At 32.9% G+C, this 20,712-nt stretch overlaps 1 protein-coding gene across 5 annotated transcripts in view; it reads right to left on the bottom strand.

Moving 5' to 3' along the window:
- Positions 1-20,712, bottom strand: part of AGMO (alkylglycerol monooxygenase) — a 305,885-nt gene that overhangs the window by 141,702 nt on the left and 143,471 nt on the right. For 3 of the 5 annotated variants that reach the window (XM_012741956.3, XM_076006398.1, XM_012741958.3), the window contains exons 6-12: positions 17,714-17,780; positions 16,950-17,015; positions 16,779-16,858; positions 15,782-15,853; positions 13,327-13,461; positions 11,725-11,841; positions 22-104 (exon numbers count right to left, since the gene is read on the bottom strand). In XM_012741956.3, the coding sequence (XP_012597410.1) occupies positions 22-104; positions 11,725-11,841; positions 13,327-13,461; positions 15,782-15,853; positions 16,779-16,858; positions 16,950-17,015; positions 17,714-17,780 (620 nt within the window). The remainder of the gene's footprint in view (positions 1-21; positions 105-11,724; positions 11,842-13,326; positions 13,462-15,781; positions 15,854-16,778; positions 16,859-16,949; positions 17,016-17,713; positions 17,781-20,712) is intronic. The other 2 variants (XM_076006399.1, XM_012741962.3) reach the window with 1 other exon arrangement.

The following is a 20,712-nucleotide window of genomic DNA, read 5'->3' as shown; positions in this document are numbered from 1 at the left end:
TGAAAGAATTTTATTTCTTGCCTTTGATCCAGAAGAAATCCAATGGAAGTCAAAGTCAGGATGATGAAGCAAATCCTCAAAAGGAGAGTCACTTGTGACAGGGCCTGTCAAACAAGCACAAAGATCAATGGATCCTTCAGGAAAGTTGGTAGAGGGAACATTAGTAGTTAAAGCTGACAAGAAAATAGCCCAAATTTTATTTTCTATTACACCATTTGTCACTGACCCTTTTCAAAAAGGTTGACTATGCAGAGAACATTTTGGTTTTCTTAATGCCATTTAGTTATCTTTTTGGACACTTGGAGAATGACTTAGACAATTTTATAATAATACATTGCTTCAAGTGTTCTTTCTAAAAATCTTCCTTTAAAGTTGTCACTTCCATAACATTTTAAAGCCTGTGAGCAAGGCTCACAGGCCCAAGTACAGAGAAAGCACTCACATTTTTATGTATAAATACTATATTACAAAAGCTATTTTTAATGTCACCAAGTCTTTGTGGTTTCAAATCCAAAGCTTTCTTTAATACAGAAAATATTTAAAAAACAGTGTATTTAGGAGTGCAAACACATATATGAAAGAGATCACACTGATATTTAATTCAATCCAGATATTCATATATACATGTTAAAAGTTATTTTTGAATCATTATAACAAACACATATTTTCTGTCAGAATTATAAATTAATTATGCATTTAGTCCACATGTCAACATTTGATAATAACAATTATCGGACATCTTCCATTTTACATCTTCCATGCTATGTGTTTCTTACTCTTTAATATGTTTATATTGCCCAAAATGTTGCAGAGTAGGTGCCATTATATCTGCTTTATAAATTAAAAACTGGTAGTCAAAGAATTATGTAACTTTTCCATCATTACATAGAATCATGCCTTTTAAAGTCCAAAAAGGCCTGTCTGACCCCAAAGCATAACAATAAAAGAATACATATGAGTAACAGACTTAGAGGAGCTGGTGGCAGAAATCTGAATTGAGATAAATAACATAGCCAAGGCATTGAGCCAGGTGAATACAATTTCAGACTGAACATGGATCAGTAAACTCAAGGGGTTGGATGATACACATCCCCTAGAGGAGAATCCTGCTCACCGAGGGTTCCTAAGGTTCATCTTTATCAGAATCCCAAAGATATGATATAACACACTGGCTAAAGTAGTGACCAAAACATTTTGCAAATACTCCTTTTTCCTGAAATAACTACAGGGAATTTCAACTAATTGTTAGCTAATATTCCTACCTACAACTAAATTGCATCTATCCAAAGTTATGAGAATAAGCAAAAGTCACCAGCTGCAATTTCTACTCCCATGCAGAACCTCAGCTCTATACTATCTTATAAACCAGCTCTAACTGGTGTGGCCAACTTCCTGGAATGGCAGCCAGAATTGTCAAGGGGTTTTAAACCCTCCAAAGCAACAATTTAATAGGAAAGTATTGCTGAGTCGTCAAAAAAACTGAATGAAATGTGTCAGAATGTTTAGGAATAGGGGGACAGCTGTCTGTGTCAGATATAGAATAGGGAGCTCAGTGAAAACCAGAAAGTTGTAGTGGAGAGAATGAGAGTGTTATTTGGGTGGATGTCAATAATGGCTGCTTTGGGACAGCGAGGCAAAAAATACCAGAAAAATATTTTCTTAGTGGTACAAGTAATTAAGGTGTGCTTCAGTAAACTAATGTTCCATTAAGGGAAACATTTTGTGTCTAAAGAAAAATGCTTCTATCACCACATTGATACATTTTGATTCTGAGGGGAAAAGTTCATATAGAAGGGAGAAATGGTTTGTGCCAAAAAACTATAGTATGATTGAAAATACCTTATAAAAACATACAAGTTATGTGAACCTATCAGCCAGGTAATCATGGGCCAATTATTTGACATTTCTAAAGCTCAGTTATGTGTTCAGAACATTTGAAATAAAATATGAGTTTGCAAGGACTGTAATAAATACTTAGAATAGTGCTTGGCACAAAGTAAAAAGTCAACTAATGATCATCATTAGTATTATCGTTACTATGTTCAGGGTCTTATGCTAATCTTAATTATAATAACATAAGTGAAAAATATAAATAGAAGGTCTATTAATCCTTGGAAATATAAGAAACTCAGAGAGGAAAAATATATCTTTTGTTTTGGTTATGGAATTTATGATGTATGGACAAAAGAAAGAACTCCTCTTTCTGAAATTACCTCCTAACTACTGGGATCAGAGTGCAAATCAACTTAATATGGGAATCCAGCTGCTTAGTCAACACCTCTGCTTGGCTAATAGACATCTGAAATTTGGCACGTCTAAAAGATTGCATTTGATCTCCTCCTCCACACCACACTTTCCCCAGTTTTCTTCATCTTAGGAAATGGCACCTCTAATTCATCAATTGCTCAAGACAAAATCTTGGGATTCATCCTTGACTCTTTTTCTCACTGTCTGTTCCTAATATAGCAGAGACAAATGTTGCTAGTGTATTTAAACTATATCCATATTGAAGGTATTTGTTACAAACAGCACAATTAATACCCAGCTTTGCCTCAACATGATCTCCACCACAATTGCTGAAATGCTCTCCTAATTGCTCTTCCCATTTCTCAAATTGCCTGTCCACCTATCATGACCCCTCCCCCAGTCTGCAGAGTTGTACTTGTAAAACATAAATTAGATCATATCACTAATATTCTAAATCTTCCAGAGACTGAAAATCTCACTCATAATAAAGCTCAAAATTCTTACTCTGGTCTACACACAAAATCCCGATTTTATTCACTAGTAATCTCTCTCTTTCACTCTCAAGCCATATTAGAAATTTTGCTATTCGTGGAACAAAAGCATATTTCCCACTCAAGTCTGTTTTACCTGCTGTCTCTTGTGGTTGGAAGGATTTCCCCCAGAGATCTCATGGTTCATTTCATTCAGATCTCTATTCAAATACACGTCCTTGTCCATCCTATCTAAAATAGTACTTCTCTGTAATTCTCCATGACCATTTTCTGTTTTGTTGTTCTCCATTTGACTTACCATTTCCATACATTTGATGTTTGCTGTGTCTTCTCTACCTGCTTGTTGTCTGTCTCCTCTCACTAGAATGTAAGCTCCGTGGGAGTTTGTATCTATTTATTCACTGTCATATTCCAAGTGCCTGGAATATTGCCTGGCATACAGTTAATACCCAATATACATTTGTTGAAAGGCTGATCAAATGAATGAATATTTATATTTGTGCTTTAATATTAATAAATTTAAAGGTAAAAATATTTTAATTATATTATTGAGTTAATAAAAACTTTAATGTATTATTAAATATTTAAATTCCTTAAACTTTAAAATAAATTCAATTAAATGATTTACTCAATAATTTAATATAAAATTATTAAATGTTTTGAAATATTAAATATTTAAATAATAAATACTTTAATATTCATTTTTTATTCCTTAAAAAACAGAATTATCCCAATAAAATGTTTGAGTTTAAAGGAGACTAAGAGTATTAAAAGAGGTAATTCAATATAGAATACATATGATTTCTTTTGAGTCTATTTTTCTATGGAACTCTTAAGTTTTCCAATATGGCATAATTTGATAGGTTAATAAGGCATATAATCAATTGATCTTCTCCAAATTTTACACATTCATTCCATGAATATTCATTGAGCATATTCTGGATACTGTGGTAAATATGAGTTTAAGAGACTGTGCAAAAAGAACAAAATTTCTGCCCTTGAAACATAACATCTTAATTCTTGCTGATAGGACCATAGACCAGGTACACTAAAGCCAAAAGGAAAAAAAGATGGAATAGATTTTATAGGATTTGACCACTATAGTCTCCTGTGTTTTAAACAATATATGAAGTCACATATTCCTTGTTAGATTTTTATAACAGGAAATATTCTCATTTTCACTGGGTTTGCTCCCATTTCATATCAACTGCTGGTGTATCTTTCACATAAAATATTTCTATACTAAAGTGCTAAAATGGAATTATTCTAAATTAACCTTCGGATATATTATCAATCCTTATCACAAAAAGCATATGAGGAAGGTTGTAACCATAAAAGCTTTAAGACTCAAGGAATTACGTTTCATGTTTTGAAATTATCTTCCAAATCCCAAACAATTTGGCAGCACTTATTTACATAGGTTTCCCAGTGCAGGAATCATGTTCCAGATTTGCAGTCCCAAAAATACCCAAAGAACACTACCCACCTGAAACTTTCTCTAAGTAGAAGGGAAAAAATACTGAGGAAGAGACATTGCACAGGAACTACAGATTTACATGTTTGAGGCAATGTTGTTTAAACAACCAATGAACATATAGGAATCCTTCTTTTGCCCACAGATATTATAAAGAAGAAAATTCTTTTGTTATTGAAGAGGGTGATCAACATAAATTCCTTTCACATTTTCCCACTCAACTAACCTCACAAAGGGAGATTTCAACCCCATTCACTATGTCCTAAAATAATAGGATGCCTCTATATAAAAGATTTCTCTTTTTCTAAACTTTATGCATTGTCAAAGATTATTTGATAATATATTTTCCACTGTAATAATGGAAATATATATTTTCCATTGTTCTAAGGATTTAGAAATGAAAATGTCTAGATATTACAATCATGTAATGCATTTTTATTAGTTTCTCTAATAGGTGTCTGACAAGAGCTACTGAATTTATTGTTTTGATTCAAAATGCTCATCTTCCCAAATATCTGTAAAATGAGGTTAATATTGCCTCATACTTAAACCTCTAAATCCTCTGATGTGAAGGCAGCAGATTGAATTTGCTGGGGCACCTGTATTGCTATCTTCATCAGTCCTATAGCTCTAGGGGCTCTACCTGCCAGATGCTTTGAGCTTCTGGATTTGTCATGCTGAGTCCCTAAGGCCTGAAGATACTTTCTGGTGTTACAACATAAACACAGAAAAAGAGCACAATGTAACACCATAATGCAATTTATCATTCTTTGTGAGTCTCAAGAATCTGTCTTGAAATAATATCTCACTCTTTAAAAAGCTGTCAATATTGATTATCCTTCTCTTCCTTAAACTTTTAGAACTCCCTAGATGGCTACTATTGAAGCAGCATAAAAAGAATATAATTAGAATGAACACTTTCTAAAATTTCAAACAAGAAGTAAACACAATAAATATATCAAACATGAGAATGCACTGGCCAATGAGCATAACAAATATATAGTTCAGACATAGAGTTTCTCAGTTTCTACAAAAATTTGTAAGAAATAAAAGTGAAAAATTGCATTATAGTTTGTAAATACTGAAAGGTTAGATATTTGACAGTTATATTTCAAACTATGGTTCTGCCTCATTAAAATCTGACTGTATACCCAAAAAGATAGAAAAATGAGACCAGATTTACCCTCACACCTGAAAACAATCACAATATATCAAAAATGATCATTTTCAAAACACTGGACACCAGACAGCAAAAGACAGTGATCTCAGGGAAATGGGGTGCAAATGACATGATCCTTATTGTCCCAGCTTCCTACCTTGAGAGTTTTTAGGCTGCAGCACAAAAGGAACCCAGAGGAGACTGGCAGACTCCCTGAAGTGAGGAGATGTAGCTGGGATTTGGGAGAAACAAAGAAGGCTAATGTTTGGAAGACTAGTTACCAAAAAGGAAAGAGTTGCACATAGAGAACCATAGAAATCTGCAGAGGGTGCCTATCCAATCGCCAGTGTATCTCTTCACGAATGTGGAGACTGAAGCCAGAAAAGGATTAGAGCTTCCAATGCCCAGTGAATATACCATGCATACTCCTGCCAACCAGACTAGAAAACCTTATGATTCAGTGGGCATTGGGTAGAGAACAGGGAAGAGTCATGCTACAATAATGGGTAATAATTAGTCCAAGACTGAGCACTTCCAGCAAGGAAAGATCCTACACATTATCTTTCTTGAATGCTCAATAAAACTATTTCTGGGTCAGTGAAATCACTTAGAGTAATTTGTATTTGCTTCAAGATTTCACAGGAATTAGTGCAACAAATCTCTCTATACTTTTAATAAGAAACTTTTATTTTTTTTACTAGGAAAAAATTGGGAATATAAGCTACATACCTTTCAGTTATTTCCCAAAATATAAAAGAAAAAACAAAACATTAAGAGATAGTTTTAGAGAGACTAACTTCCTTTTTGTGTAGATGACTTTTAATAAGAAAATGTGATTCCAATTAACTGTGTATTTAGACATGGAGTTTCCAAAGCTGAATTAAACTGTTTAAATTTTACATGTATTTATTAAATAAAAATGAGCAAATTATAAGCAGTTTGTGATTGATGGTGTTTGTTATATGATAACTTTTAAAGAACTGCCTAATACTGAGCAGATTTGGGAACACTACTATGGTTTGGAGATATATTTAATTTCAAAATTAGTATTTCATTATTTGATGCTTACGCCTTTTTAAAATGTACAATTTCCCATTTTACTATTATATTTAAATATAGTGAATACAATTATGTATTTTAATTGGATTGCACAATGATCACTTTTCTACATTTCTGGAGTCTATGCTTATTTAACAGGTAGCTTCTGGTTATATCTTCCTTTATCACATATCTATTGTATTCATCCCATGGCTTTATGTTATAATTGATACTCATTTGGGCTCATATTTTTTTTCACATTACCATAGTTACCACCTAAAAATATAAGGAAATGGAATGAAATCCCAAGTGCCTGGATTGAAGAAAAACAGTATATACACTTGAAATTGACTTGAAAGTTTTCATATAGGACCTAAGCTACATCTAATATATGCAAGTAACCCTCTCTTTTATGAAGTAGACCTAAATAAGTTGATTTTTTTCCAGAGGATTTATTAAAAACGCCAACATGAAAACATTAGTTACAAAATGTAGTGCCCATAATGTTTTACAGAGCACAGCATCCAGGGGAATTTAAAACCATAAAAATCTGTTTCCAAATTTATATTGGATACTCTCAGATGCCTTGTTAACTTAAAAGATATCATCAAAGTAATCTATGTTAAAATATATCTGTAGTAACTTTACTGCATACTCTATTATAAGACCTTATTAAATGTTGTTTTGCGTGTATCTGTTATTTAAAAGATAGCGTTGCCTTTTCAAGTTTAGTTTGGAGAACATGCTAATGCAGTACATATTTTTATTTCAAACATGTATTCATTATATCACCCCATGAAGTAGACCCTGGCAGCTGAGGAATTGATTTCCTAAGCATTACTAAACCAAAATCAACATAAAAGTCTGTGGGTCATATCACTAAACTAAACACTATATATTTAAATGTATGCTTTGTAAGTTTCAGTAAGAAAGGAATGTGGCTTTTACACCTTTGTGGTGGCCATCAAATTGCTTTTTTGACTCTTAAAATTATTTATACAGAACTTAAAACATAAAACAGGTAAGTATTTATCTACTCCAATGTATGCATAAACAGAAAAGATTGTGGGACCACAGCAGGGACCCCAATTACAAGTCAGCCACAACTTTTCTATGTGATTGTTGGCTACAGTAAATGTGGAAAGAAATATTGCTGTTGGATTTTACCGTCTTTGTATGATTTTAGACATCCCTGAGACTAAAAAGGCACTATAGAATTTTTTCAAATAAGCAACTCTTCTTCCTAGTCACATAGTATGTTTTCAGCAAAGAAAAACACATGTGAGAAGCAAGCAAATGCACCTTTCAAAATTAATTTGTGTCAAGAATGAAGCTGTCTCCAAATCTAATTTCAGTTCGACAAGGGTTTCAACACTTGATATTTCTCTTCGTCAATATATCTACATGAGTTTCTCATATAGCTTTTTTGTGACAGTAGAAAAATCCCCTAAAAACCATAGGATAAGTCACATCTTTCAATATACACAGTGTCTGGCTACATTTTTATCCAGAAAGCACTCACAAGCGCCCAGACATTCAAATCTCTTGGTGAATTTCATGTTAAGGGCTGTGATTTCAATGTCAACGTGGAAGCTCCCATAGCTTAAAATGGGTAAATTTCTATTTTTGTTTCTATGAATTAGTACAATTTATCTAGGAATTTATTTAGTACAACTGAAAAAATCCAATAATGCAAACTGTACTCAGCTGTACTCACACTCAACTTGATATTGCTTGGTGCATCAAGAATTGCATATTTAGATTTTCTTTTGACCTCATTCAAATACCTAAACTCTATTAATGCATATATATATATATATATATACATATTAGCTATATTTTGAGTGAATATATTAAGCTAATATATTAAACAAAGTAATTAGTGGTGGGTTAGTTATGCAATACTTGAAGAAATAATTATAAGACTTTAGGTTAGGCAGCTATGAAGTGTACCCAGTTTTGGCAGTTTGCTGTTTACAGGTGAACTTCTGAGAGTGATGTGGTTCATGCTGCTATTATGAAAGCTTTGCTTCTAGAAGAAATTCTTGGATTCAAATTTAGTCATTTAGTGGCTAAAGGCAAACAAACCTTGGACAGAGTAGGACTGATTTAATCATTAGTGGTAACAAAAGTAAGAAAGAACAAACAATAAGCATGTATACACCCAACCATTACATTCTCAAGATATTTCTGGTTACACTGCATCCTAGTTCTTATTTTCACTTTACTAAATGAAAACTAGAATCTAAATCATGTTTTCTGTTACAGTCAGAAAAGCCTATTATATGTTTCCATGTACTTTTTTCTTCAATTTTTAAAAACTGTATGTGGACAGAGAGCACATACAAATGATCTGCTGTTTAAAATTAGGGTTACTATCTGGAAGAATATTCAGCTACTAACTTTGAACACAAAAACAAGAAATACATATGGACACCATCAATCATTTAGGTCTTTAAATAATGTTAACAATTAAAATGGCCTTTTCCAATACACTATTTGATAATCTTTATAACAACTTTCTGTAAACCAATTTTATTTAGCAGGATATGCTGTGACATACTATTGATTGCTCAATCATAAAATATCTCTGATTTCTTCTGTAATAATACTATGTTGATTTTGTCCAAGTATAAGTCAGGAATGTGCTCAAGGGAAACCTGAACACTCTATCCTGAGGGTAGGAAATGTATAAGACTTGGTATAATTCACTCACGGTTAATTCATGACCTGGTGTTCATTATTGGTTCAGTATTGGTGTGTCCTGAACAATAAAACATGAAAGGAATTTTTCTGGGAAGAAATTTGGTTTTTTCCCCCTTATTCTTAAATGAGATAAAATAAAATTAATAAGATGCTCAAGGAGAATTTAACTTGCTGTCTTTGGTCACATTTTGTGAGAACAGGATGACTGAGTTGCTAAAATTATCTTATGATAACAAAAGCCAAAACAATCATAGAGAAGTCTTTTTGAAAGCTCTACAGTTTTGAAATGCTGAATTAATCAATTCTGGAAACACTTGTCTCTGGATTTTCAGTTGTATTCATACCACATTTAATTAGATATTCTGTTTCTAAGAGTAGAAGACATCTCCTGGACATTCATATACCATAAATACCTCAAGTAAAATGGTATTGTGCAGGCAGGTTTATATGTTAGTATGCATTTTATAAGTGATTAAAAATATTTTTTGAAAACAAGTTCAAATCACATATTTATGAATAAGAAGGATCTATATAGCTCTAACATTTGTTATTCTTGCCCAGTTGGATATAATTCTCTTTTTCTATATATCACCACCTCAAAATCTTCTTTCAAGCCTTCCTGTTTCTCCTGTGCAGTTGACCCTGCCCTCTATTCATAGACTGGGCACAAGATCCAGGCCTGCCTTCATTGGCTGGTTCAGTGATGTGCAGATGAACCAAGCTAAAACATTAGGATCAAATTTTGTTAGTTTCATCTCTGGGGTTCTTCAGGTAGTATTTAAAGGCAGAACAGCTAGTAGCCATCTTAAAGGGTGATGGTCTGTGGGAAAACCTGCACTGAGAAAAGCAAAGAGACAAGAAAGAAAGTACTTGATGACATTATTTGCTCTCTTGGATCCAGCATTGTCGGAGAAAGAAATAGTCCCAAACTTTTCAGTTATGTCAGTTAATAAGTTCACTCTGGGTTGAATTTATGTCATATATAATCAGAAAGTACTGCCTAACAGTCTTGCCTAGAAGTCTTGCTCAGTAATCTGTTTCAAGTAGACTTCTTTCTTATAATTCAGTACATAAATCATATGATATATATGGAAGTGTTACAGTGCAATTATTATGCTGAGATTATTATCCTAGTGCCTAATTACTTAAAATAATTCCATAGGATTTATATGTTGAAATTACTAACAATAACCCTAGAGTAGATACATTTTCAGCACATATTATTTATTAATTTCTATTACTTATGGAGATTTTTAATAGACTTATGTCTATGAATAACACCCCTCATTCTTTGAAAGGGGTAATTTATGCTTGCCTGAATTCATAATCCACTGCTAATCCTATTGATATTCATTTTCATTTATTTTAAATTCTTGTATGTTTCTATCTTTTAAGTAACTAATTTTCTCTTCAGCAGACTTAAAACTGCTCTTTACATCATTGATTTCCTCATCCCAGTTATCATATATCTGCTTCCTAAAAGCTTATTTTAATTATTTTTAAAATGACAGCTAGAGCAGCTGTCAGAAGAAAGTACTATTTCCTCAATGGACTCACATTTTCTCAACATTTTTAGCCCATTAGGTGTTCTTCAATATTTGCCAGTTCTTTTATGCATTCTACAAGTTATTTTTTGTGTATTTTATCCAGTAGTTTTATGTGTTCTGTAAACATCAAAAATAGGTATATTAAAGCCATCAGTTTGCTGTAAATAGAAACCCCTCTGTTTCTTTCAAGAATAACCATAAACATACAGAGTTAAGGTATAATCGTCAACATTTTCCTGATCCACTGAGGTTATTTCATATTTTCTTGGCAACAAGGTACTGAAATTGCTTGTGAGTCTATTTTCTATTTCACCTACTGCCAATTTAGTTACCTCACTGTTTTGTATACACCTTCTTGAATTATTATAAATCCTTTCATGAGGAATATAATATGAATAAATCTATAAACGAGGTACATATTAAAAATACATCTATTTTTTTTATCTTTTTTGCAGTTTATGGTGCATTTTTACCTACCTTGTATTATTTTATTTTCTTTCCAAATATAGACACTATGGAAATTCTTCTGTGGCCAAAATAATGACTCCCAAGATGGTGATACCTGAATTAAACTCTGGTCTCGTGACTTTATGTTTACATCAGAAAAATCAAATATTCTCAATGTTTTAGAAAGGACAACATAAAGAAAGAAATCTACATTGAAACTCCCTGAAGTTATAGGGTATTCTCTAAATGAAGATAGGTATGTTGAAATTGATGGACAGTATGCTTCTCCAAACACATTTAGTTCTGATGTATGAAGTTTTTTGTTTTTTTTTAGTAATTGTAGTGAAATTTATTTATGGCAAATGATTTATCATTTAGATTAATAGCATAACACTTGAACATTCTATACAGCAGCATATTGGATTTAATTAATTCATTTACACTCAGTAGTCTAGAATAATTATTTTACCTGTTTAAATGTGAGACATTACCAAAGAAAAGTAGATAATTACAGAGAAGAATAGAGCACAGCAATAATATAAGGAGCTTATTTTAATTTTCAGACAAAGTGACAGATAATGTTCTCATATCCTGTTTAAAATGGACATCACTTACAGCTGTATTTGCAAAGGTCTCTTCATAAAATGCTAGCATCAGAGCAAACTGTACAACTGTATATATTTTTAATAGTTGAGATGCCGACGATGAGAAAGGAACTTCTTTCCCGGTGACCTAGGTAGACAAGAAAGAAGTCTTCACTTTATATTGTACTCAGATTCCTCTTACTGAAATTCACACCATGTAAGGAGATATTGTAAAAGGAAAGTATTTGCTATTTTCTCTTTCAACAAGATTCTAACATCAAATTTTGGTTAGAAACATATATGTAAGTTAGATTTTCTTCTCATTTCAGAAACATAGTTGTGATTTAGTCCGCCTTAAAGTGCAATGTAAGAATTGATTCTGCAATACGTGCAAATGATAAAGATAGCCAAAAATGGAGAGATTGGATCTTTTCCCATTTAAAATATGTCCACCATCATGTATGACAACAAAGTAAAAGAAAAAACTGGGCAGTATAGGTAATCATGTTTCAAAAGGAAATATTAATTTATTGGAAAAAACTTTTCTAGTTTTCTAGAAATGCTACACTAGCATTTTTATAACACAGACTCCAGCCCCCAACATTAAAATACTGTATTCACTTTGAGTTATATATTGAAAAAAATAAAAATAATAAAAGTTAACTAGGATTTTTGGAGCCGAAATATGCCAATTATTCTCATCTATATCAAGTTAACTGGCTGTTATCATGACTAATTGTGAACATAAACAAAAGTGTCTGGAAAATTCATTCACAACTGCTTTAGTAACAAATAAGAAAACACTTATTTAGAATAAGATTTTTATAAAATAATAATATTTCAATAAAACATATGATTTTATTGACTTGAAATATCACAGGCTAACTTTTATATTCATAGTATAATCTCTGAAATTGATAGCAGTATTTCTTATTGCTTTTGCATTACTATTTTTGACATGTATTTGATAAGGAATCATAACATATATCCTGTATCATTGAAAAGAAATTCCTTTTTCTTACCTAGACAAGGAATTCCAGATTGAAATTTAATTTTTTTTCATCTGGGTTACAGTGCTTTAAATATCTACATTTCATGATTTTTGGTTTTCAATGTGATTTCTGTATTAATGCTTTTACTCTACTATAGAATGAATATACTTATGGTCTGATCCCAAAACCACATTATCCTGATATTAATTTTAGACCTTCTGTTCTGGGGACCTCAGTTTTCCACGAGTGAAATTAAGGTTAGACCACATCATTCTAAGGCTGCCTCCATCTTTGGTGCTCTAGGACTCAGAGTCTGAGCCACATGTGTTTATGAAGTTATGCTTTGATGAAAGGTTCATGGCTGCAGCTTTGAGTGGATCTGAAAATCAGCCTCTGTTACTATACTTCACAAACTGTGCTCCCTAATAAGAGGCAGTGCCCACTTGGGAAAAGATCTCCTTCGAATTGGCATCTAGGTAGTGGCTACTCATTAAGTTATATGCCACAGGGCTGCATCTGACTACGGAAATACCTTTTTACAGATTTGCATGAAGACAGCCTATTTATTAATACAAGCTGGCTGCTGACCTGACACTATGAGACTAATCTTCACCATCTCCAACTCTATGAACTCTATTTACCTGTGGGATTTCTTCACTCAGTCCAAGTCTTGGTTTACCTGGACCCCATCCTGGTCCTTTAAATATAACAGAAAACTTATGAAAGAATCCAGGTGTGGCCCAGAATGTAGACCATATGTAAAATAAATGGTGGAACTAGAAAAAAATAAAAGTAGAGCTTATTTAAAACACAACAAATATAACACAAAAGATTAAATACAAAAAAATCATCTATTTTATTGTTTAATATATTATGTATATATTTATGTATTTTCTTTAATATAAGTTATATATGATTAGATTAATGGAGATTAATATGTGCTTGCATTCCTATTGTAATTCATTTTACACATTCCGCTTACCTTTAAATATGTTCTTATTAATATTTCTAATGTTCAACAAAATCATAATTTTAAAACTAAAAAACAGTGCAAACAAAATTAGAAAATCAGCAAGTAGAAAAAATGAGTTAAGATGCTTTGTTTCCAATGGGATTAACTAGCAGCCTGTATACTCAGCAACCTTCTCTAACACTTCTTGGTTGAACGTGGAAACATATAAAGTTTGAACATCTGTTTAAATATGTCAAACATGAAAATTTACTGTATTGTGTTATAGACAAACACTGAATTTTGGAGACTTAGAATAAATAATATAAAATGTCTCGTTAAAAAAAATGATCAAAGTCATTTCTAATAGTAGGCTTCTGAGTACTAAATAGTTCATATTTTGTAATTAGAAACAGAAAAGTTTGCTGAATGAGGCAAAACATTTGCCTTGAATCTCATAGCAGTAATTCACATTCTTTAAATAACATACGTTTGACATGTTAAAAGTATGTTAGTCCAACCAAGCTTTGAGAATTAAAAAAAAAAAAAAAAAAAAAGTATGTTAAAAATATGGAAGTTAAAAGTATGAACACATGATAAGTGCTCAAAAATATTAGCATAATTAGCTATATATTTCATATCTGTGTTCTTCAAGCCCCAAAGGAATTAAAATACTCTTAGGGCTTGGGCATCAGCTATAGACTCAAGAATTGAGTTATCTTATATGTGTAGAAATGAATTACTGGATAAAAGATTTTGCTCTATCAGAATATGTGCTCTTGCTGGTATTTTCATTGTCTTTTGAAGAATTTAAACTGGTAGGATTATAAAAACGGATGCCAAAATTGCTTGAAATATTACAATGATGAATCCAAAGTAATTAAGGAGCAATGTAGAACTTAATGGAATAGATTTTGAGGTAAAGGAACATGTCAGATGGAAACTTAGCCTGGGGCTTTGCAATAATAATAATAATAATACATAAAATTTATGTTTTTAGGAGTTACAACACACATTAATATACTTATCTATTTTGTTATTTTGAAAAGTGACTCAAATTTTATTTCTATCATTCTGGACACCAACCATACGAAATACCTGGTAATGTTTTAAAATAAGAAGTTTTTTCTTATGCGTTTGCTTTCTAATGCCCTGAAACTCTGGGACCCCCAAAGGAAAGCAAAGTCAATGATCACTGACAGAATTTAAACTGCTAAGGTTGAACATGGAAACATATAAAGATTGCATATCTGTTTAAATATTTAAAACATAATCCTCCATTTACTGTATTGTGCTGTAGACAAGCATATGAATAATATGTCTAATAATAAGGAAAACAAACTCTTTGTCTATTGGAAGCCATCCTCTGATCCCTCTGAAGGATAGGTGAGAAATTTCAATGTATGTGAAGGAATACAAGGGAAAGTAATTTTATATTTTTTAGGTTCAAGTACTCCTAGTTGTCACAACTTACTGACTTGAGATTTCTAATAATAAGAGTGAATATGTAGAATACTAAACCTTAGACCCACTTGTGACAATTACTACACTAAAGGAAATGTTTATGTGAGGGTAAATACCTAACACTGATTCAGTAGTGGCTCATAAATACCTGTGAGTATCTGACTATTGTGCTTCTCTTAATCCTAATCACCCAACTATTTGTACAGCTCTCATGATACTCAATATTCACTCTCTTAATCTGTTTCAAATAGGAAGCCCTTTGTTCTGAGCAAGAGTGTGGACTTCCATAGCCTTGCTACTGAAACAATCATCTGTCAACCAGCAGCCTTGGCATCACCTAGGAGTTTGTTAGAAATACAGAGTCTTGAAGCTTTCAGTGACCTATTTCTAAATTGGTTTTTAATTCTGTAAAACTTATTATTAAGAAAATATCCAAAAATAATTGTCTGTATCCCTCTGAGAGACATATATTCTTAGTAAGTGTAACCAAGATAGAGACAGAGAGAGAAATGCCATGTAGTTGAGAAGAAAGATAATCAACTTCTCTTTTTGTTTATGAAAAGAAAAAAAAATGCCTTTCACTTAACAATTGATGACAATTTGCAATGGCCTTTTATGCAGAGGCAGCACATCACAAAGGTTAAACTGAGCTAGGTGAGTCTTGGGCTTAGCCTGCAACCCACCTTGGTTAAGTTTGCAGTTGGCAAGTGGTGGGAACTTGGGTGAATTGTTGAAATCCTGAAAACCTCAGTTTCCTTCATCAAAAAATGAGAACAAAAAGAGTCACTACCTCATAAGATTTTAGCGATGGTTACAGTAAATATTTTATGCTGGGCTATTAGCAGTGCCATGCACATAATACATACTCAACAGACGTCAATTAATTTATTTCAACCTCCTGGGAGAACCTGAAGCAGGTTTGAAAATCAGACCCAATATGATCCTCTAATTTTGTCACTTACTGTAACCAGTCTCTTGCACAGAGCTGTCATTGACTGACCTCTTCAGCTTTGCAAGCATTCTTATCTTTTTCTCATTTACAAGTCCCTAACCCCAGGAGTATTTATGGTGGTCTGATGCTGACGGATTGGAGCTTCACAGACATTCCTCATTTCTCTAGTGCCAACCATTGAGGCCAGTGAACAACCAATACCACATGTCTAACAGAAAACTGGTCCAGTCCAACAAGTTTTAACAGGTGAGGTAATGTACAGACCTAACCAATCTCTAATAGTTCCTGACACTTAGGTCCAAGAAGAGTGGGGCAAAGGCCTTGTGTTGAATTTGTAACCAGAGTCATGCAGGCTTGAAGCAAATATTTTTCTTACTGTGGGATCAGCCTTAATTATATATGTTACTATTTTGCCTTCTGAATACATGAATATATTTCGGGTCTATTCTGAGAAAGAATATATTTGCTAAAGAGTCACTTTTTTTCTTCATTCTACATAGCAGACATATTGAAAATTCATATAATGAGTTGTTTTTAATTGTATTTTTCCTGATTTGATTCAAACTTTTGCTTGAGTACAAGAGTTATTTCTAAATTCTTGTACAGTTAAGATTTCCCTCCCCCAAGGTAGCATAGTTTACTTTCACCTTTCGATGGCTGATTTTTCTCTTAACTATGAAATTTATGAAGTGATATATATTCAGAAAAAATACAACCAATTACATTACCTGCACCTTGATTGGTTCAAATGTATTAATGGGATGTGTTAGACCATATACAACTTTTTCATTCTCTGCTTCAAATGTCCCTGGAAGATAAACATTAAAGATATGATCTTTGGCTTTCTGTGAAGGAAAGAACTAATTTACTTTTTAAAAATATTCATACTGTTGACTTACCAAAAATTCTATCCCAAATAATAAGAACAGCAGCATAATTTTTGTCTATGCAATAACGATTTCTGCCTATGAGACAAAATATTGAAAAATAATTTTTCAAGAAATAAAGTTATGCTTTTTGAAACAGTCTCTTTGTCTTGTTTTTGGAATAAACTCATAAAATTAAGATTTAAGTAATAGAATGATTTTCCTGGAAATGGCATCTCACTGACAACACAAGATTTTTTTTCACTAGGAATGGAGTTTTTACTTTATTTTAAAGTTAATATTACTAAAAAGAGCAAGATATCCTTCAAACTATATGTATGCTTTTTCTCACAGTGCTTCATAGAAATTAGGCAGGAAAGTGAAGTGCTGTTTATTAGGGTCTCCTTAAACACCAAGACCAAGGGCTCTCTATCTTATAGATAGGAACAAGCCTCAGCACTGGGTCAAGGAGTAGCATTGAACAGACTCCTTCAAAACATAAAATGTATATCCCCTCAGTGGATTAACTCATTTTTTCCAGTACAACTGAGCTGCAATCTAGGTAAAGAGGAACATCCAAAAGCCAGATGGAGAATCCACTCCCACCTGCCCGCCAGTCCATGCTTTGGAGATGAGGCTTATATAAGAGAAAATACAAAAGAAACTATATCTATTTGTACAATGTATGCTAACTATATTGGGTTATTGTGATGAAATGAAGTAAAGCAAAAAATATTAACTAATATAATTTTTAAAGAAAGAAAGATAGAAAGAAAGAAGAAATAGAATTTTCTTACCATGATGAACCCTATGATGGCTAGGAGTATTAAGAATCAGTTCCAGAAAACCAAGGTTAGTGATGACCTGTTTCAAACAAAAGCACATAGTTATCATTAAATGCACCTATAATATCTAAATATTCATATTAGAAATACACATGATTTAGGACATATAGCAATTTTCAAGTTGACATCAGAGAGTGGGAGAAAGTTTCTCTACTGTCTGGAACTAATAGAAAGCCAATAATAATCCCATAACTCTATTCTGAGAGGCAGTATAGTAACATGGTTAAGAGCTAGACCACCTTGGTTCAGTTCCCAGATCCTCCATTTATTACTATATCATATGGGGGAAATAATTTAAGCTTTTTACAACTCAGTTTCCTCATCTTTAAAACAGAAATAATAACAGTATCTACATAGTAATGCTGTTCTGAGGATTAGGAATGTTACTATATGTATAACACATAACCCTACTGCCAAGGGACACTTCTCTGAGGTTTCATGTTGTTTTATGTTTTTGCCTTTCAACGATGGCTTTGATTATTTATGTTAGCAGAACATAACTATAGGAGGGAAAACATTGTGCTATGTAAGTTTTCTGGCCTTGGGCTCACCCTGTAATCAACCATGTAGCAACATCTTACTACTGTAGCAGTTATCTATTGCAGTAGGCAGAGCCTGCTTATTCAAATAGAATCCTACATGACTTTTGACCTATAGATGAACCATCTACCATTCCATCTCTGCACGATGCAAAGTCAAATATGTAAAGGGGCCTTTTGTTGCCATTAAGATTATTTCGAAATCTGGTCCCTAACTTTTTAATTGTCTTTCTCAACATATCTCAATAAGATTCTAAGGACAACAGAAACCATGCAGATGTCATAAAAAGGTACAGCAGCCCATGTGTAAGATCTTTGTTACATCATATGAATAATATCGGGTAATTTGGAAAAATTTTTATCCCCAAATATATTATTCATTCTTCTATCAAGCATGACAGATAGCATAAAGTTTTACTTTCTTTTAATCATAATCTAAACAGATTTGTTAGTGCCTACAATGACAAAATCAATACATTGTTATAATATTTTAAGAAATAACACACTTTTAGAGTTAACTTCCATTTAGAGAGTATATGAGGAATCAAGGAATGAATTAAATTATATTTAATGGAAAAAATACCCACCAACAATAGTGAATTTGGTAACAAGTTGGTGCTATGGGGGGAGAAAACATAAGGAGATGAGACTGCTTATACGGTTTTTATTGGGAGTGAAAACGGTGTCATCATTGTGTAAAAAAATGCAATTGTTTTTTACAATAGTATAACTGAAGTATATGTGACAGGAGAGCTAGGTTTTGCTACAAAATACTTCGGCAATGAAAAAAAAAAGTATAGCTAATGCAAGTGATTAAAAATCTTGATTTTTTAACCAAAGTGATAAAAATATGTAAATTTATCATTATTCCCTCTACTTCTCAGAATATTTGAATATTTTAATTTAAAATTTAAATAAGATAAGTTGCTAGTAATGTACAGTAACACTTACTAAGCCAGCTGAAAATATTTATAGATCTCCAAAGTCCCAAACATACTTCTAAATCAAAAATCTTTATCTAGCAATTTTTAATTTTGGCTATCTCTGACATTACAACATTCAATTTATACCTGCTCTGTAAATGCAAACAGCTGGGGTGGCCATACCATCCTCAGCTTTTGGCATCCTGTACCATCTTGAAATGAAAGCTGCAGCAAGTTGCCACATAGCAAGGCTGCATCCCTCCATAGGACAGGTGCCATGGTCATCTCCCTATTAGACACAAGGTTTACACACCCAAAGGAGGCAGTCCTTGCCTCTCTTTCTGCTGCCCAGCTTCTAAGAGATTCTCAGTTTCTATTAAGTGATGGACAGAAACATCTGCATGCAAAAGAATATCTGATATTTTGTGTTGTATGCTAATTTAGGTTTCCCTCCCACTCCCTCCTTCTATCTCTCCCTCTGTCCCTTTCTCTCTCTCTTTCCTAACCTGCAGTCTTATCCACCATTTTTAAAGTTATTTCCATGAAAAATGTATTCTGAACTCCAAACAGCAGAACTTTCGATTAATTCATAGAACAGAGCTCATCTGTACACCAAAACCTATATTTTTAATTTCAGCAGTTCAAAATACTGTGAATATATAGCTCTTATTTCAAACTATATTCGTATGATATAAGGCACAAAAGGTGTTATCGCACAAATACAGTATTAATAAAGGAATTGGGAAGGAATTCTGTAGAAATAATCCTGTATTTTATTGGACAATGTTGCTTTATAATTGGTGGGATTTTGTGGGTTTTTTTTAAGAAGAATGGTAAAGAACAGCAAAGAACAGAGCGGGTTTCCCGAGCAGTCAGAATACTGAAATCCGATGCATTGGTTGGGCTTTGTATCTCTGGCACAGAACCAGATGGGAATGGAGAAAACCATTTTATCCTTGTTTGTCTCTTTGGTGCCTAACATGTGTTACAAAAACAAACAACAAAAGGGAGTAGAGGAGACTACACTGACCGGCTTCTGCTACCCACATGCATTTCTGATCCTTGGTCCTGGCATGTGTGCAGCCAAATTTAAAGCCACACAAATGGTGAGTACATTCAGATGACTGGAACCTTGGCTGAGTGAGTTATTTTTTTAATGTCAAACTCTTTTCCTCAGAGAAAATCTCTTACTCCTGCAGGCTAAAGCATGGTGATATCAATATTGAAAGTTCCTTTCGTTGGGGGGCAGGGGAGATAGTTAAAAGCCAAGTACAACATAGTCAACCACAGATAAATTTTCTGGTGGCGTGTCTGAGTTCCCTGGAGCTGAGGAAGACCACCTCCGAGCGGGAGATGATTCACCATTCCCACAGCCCAGTCAGAATCTCTCATGGAGAAAACCCTTTTGATTCAAAGTCATGGAGAATTCATTAATATTTAGTAAGGACTAAGCGTAACGACTTAATTATCGCCCACTTTTGCAAATGCA

This window comes from Microcebus murinus, chromosome 9, assembly GCF_040939455.1.
Source record: "Microcebus murinus isolate Inina chromosome 9, M.murinus_Inina_mat1.0, whole genome shotgun sequence".
In the NCBI taxonomy this organism is placed as follows: domain Eukaryota; kingdom Metazoa; phylum Chordata; class Mammalia; order Primates; family Cheirogaleidae; genus Microcebus; species Microcebus murinus.
The sequence above is the reverse complement of the archived record's forward strand: the minus strand, read 5'-3'. Positions and strand labels throughout refer to the sequence as shown.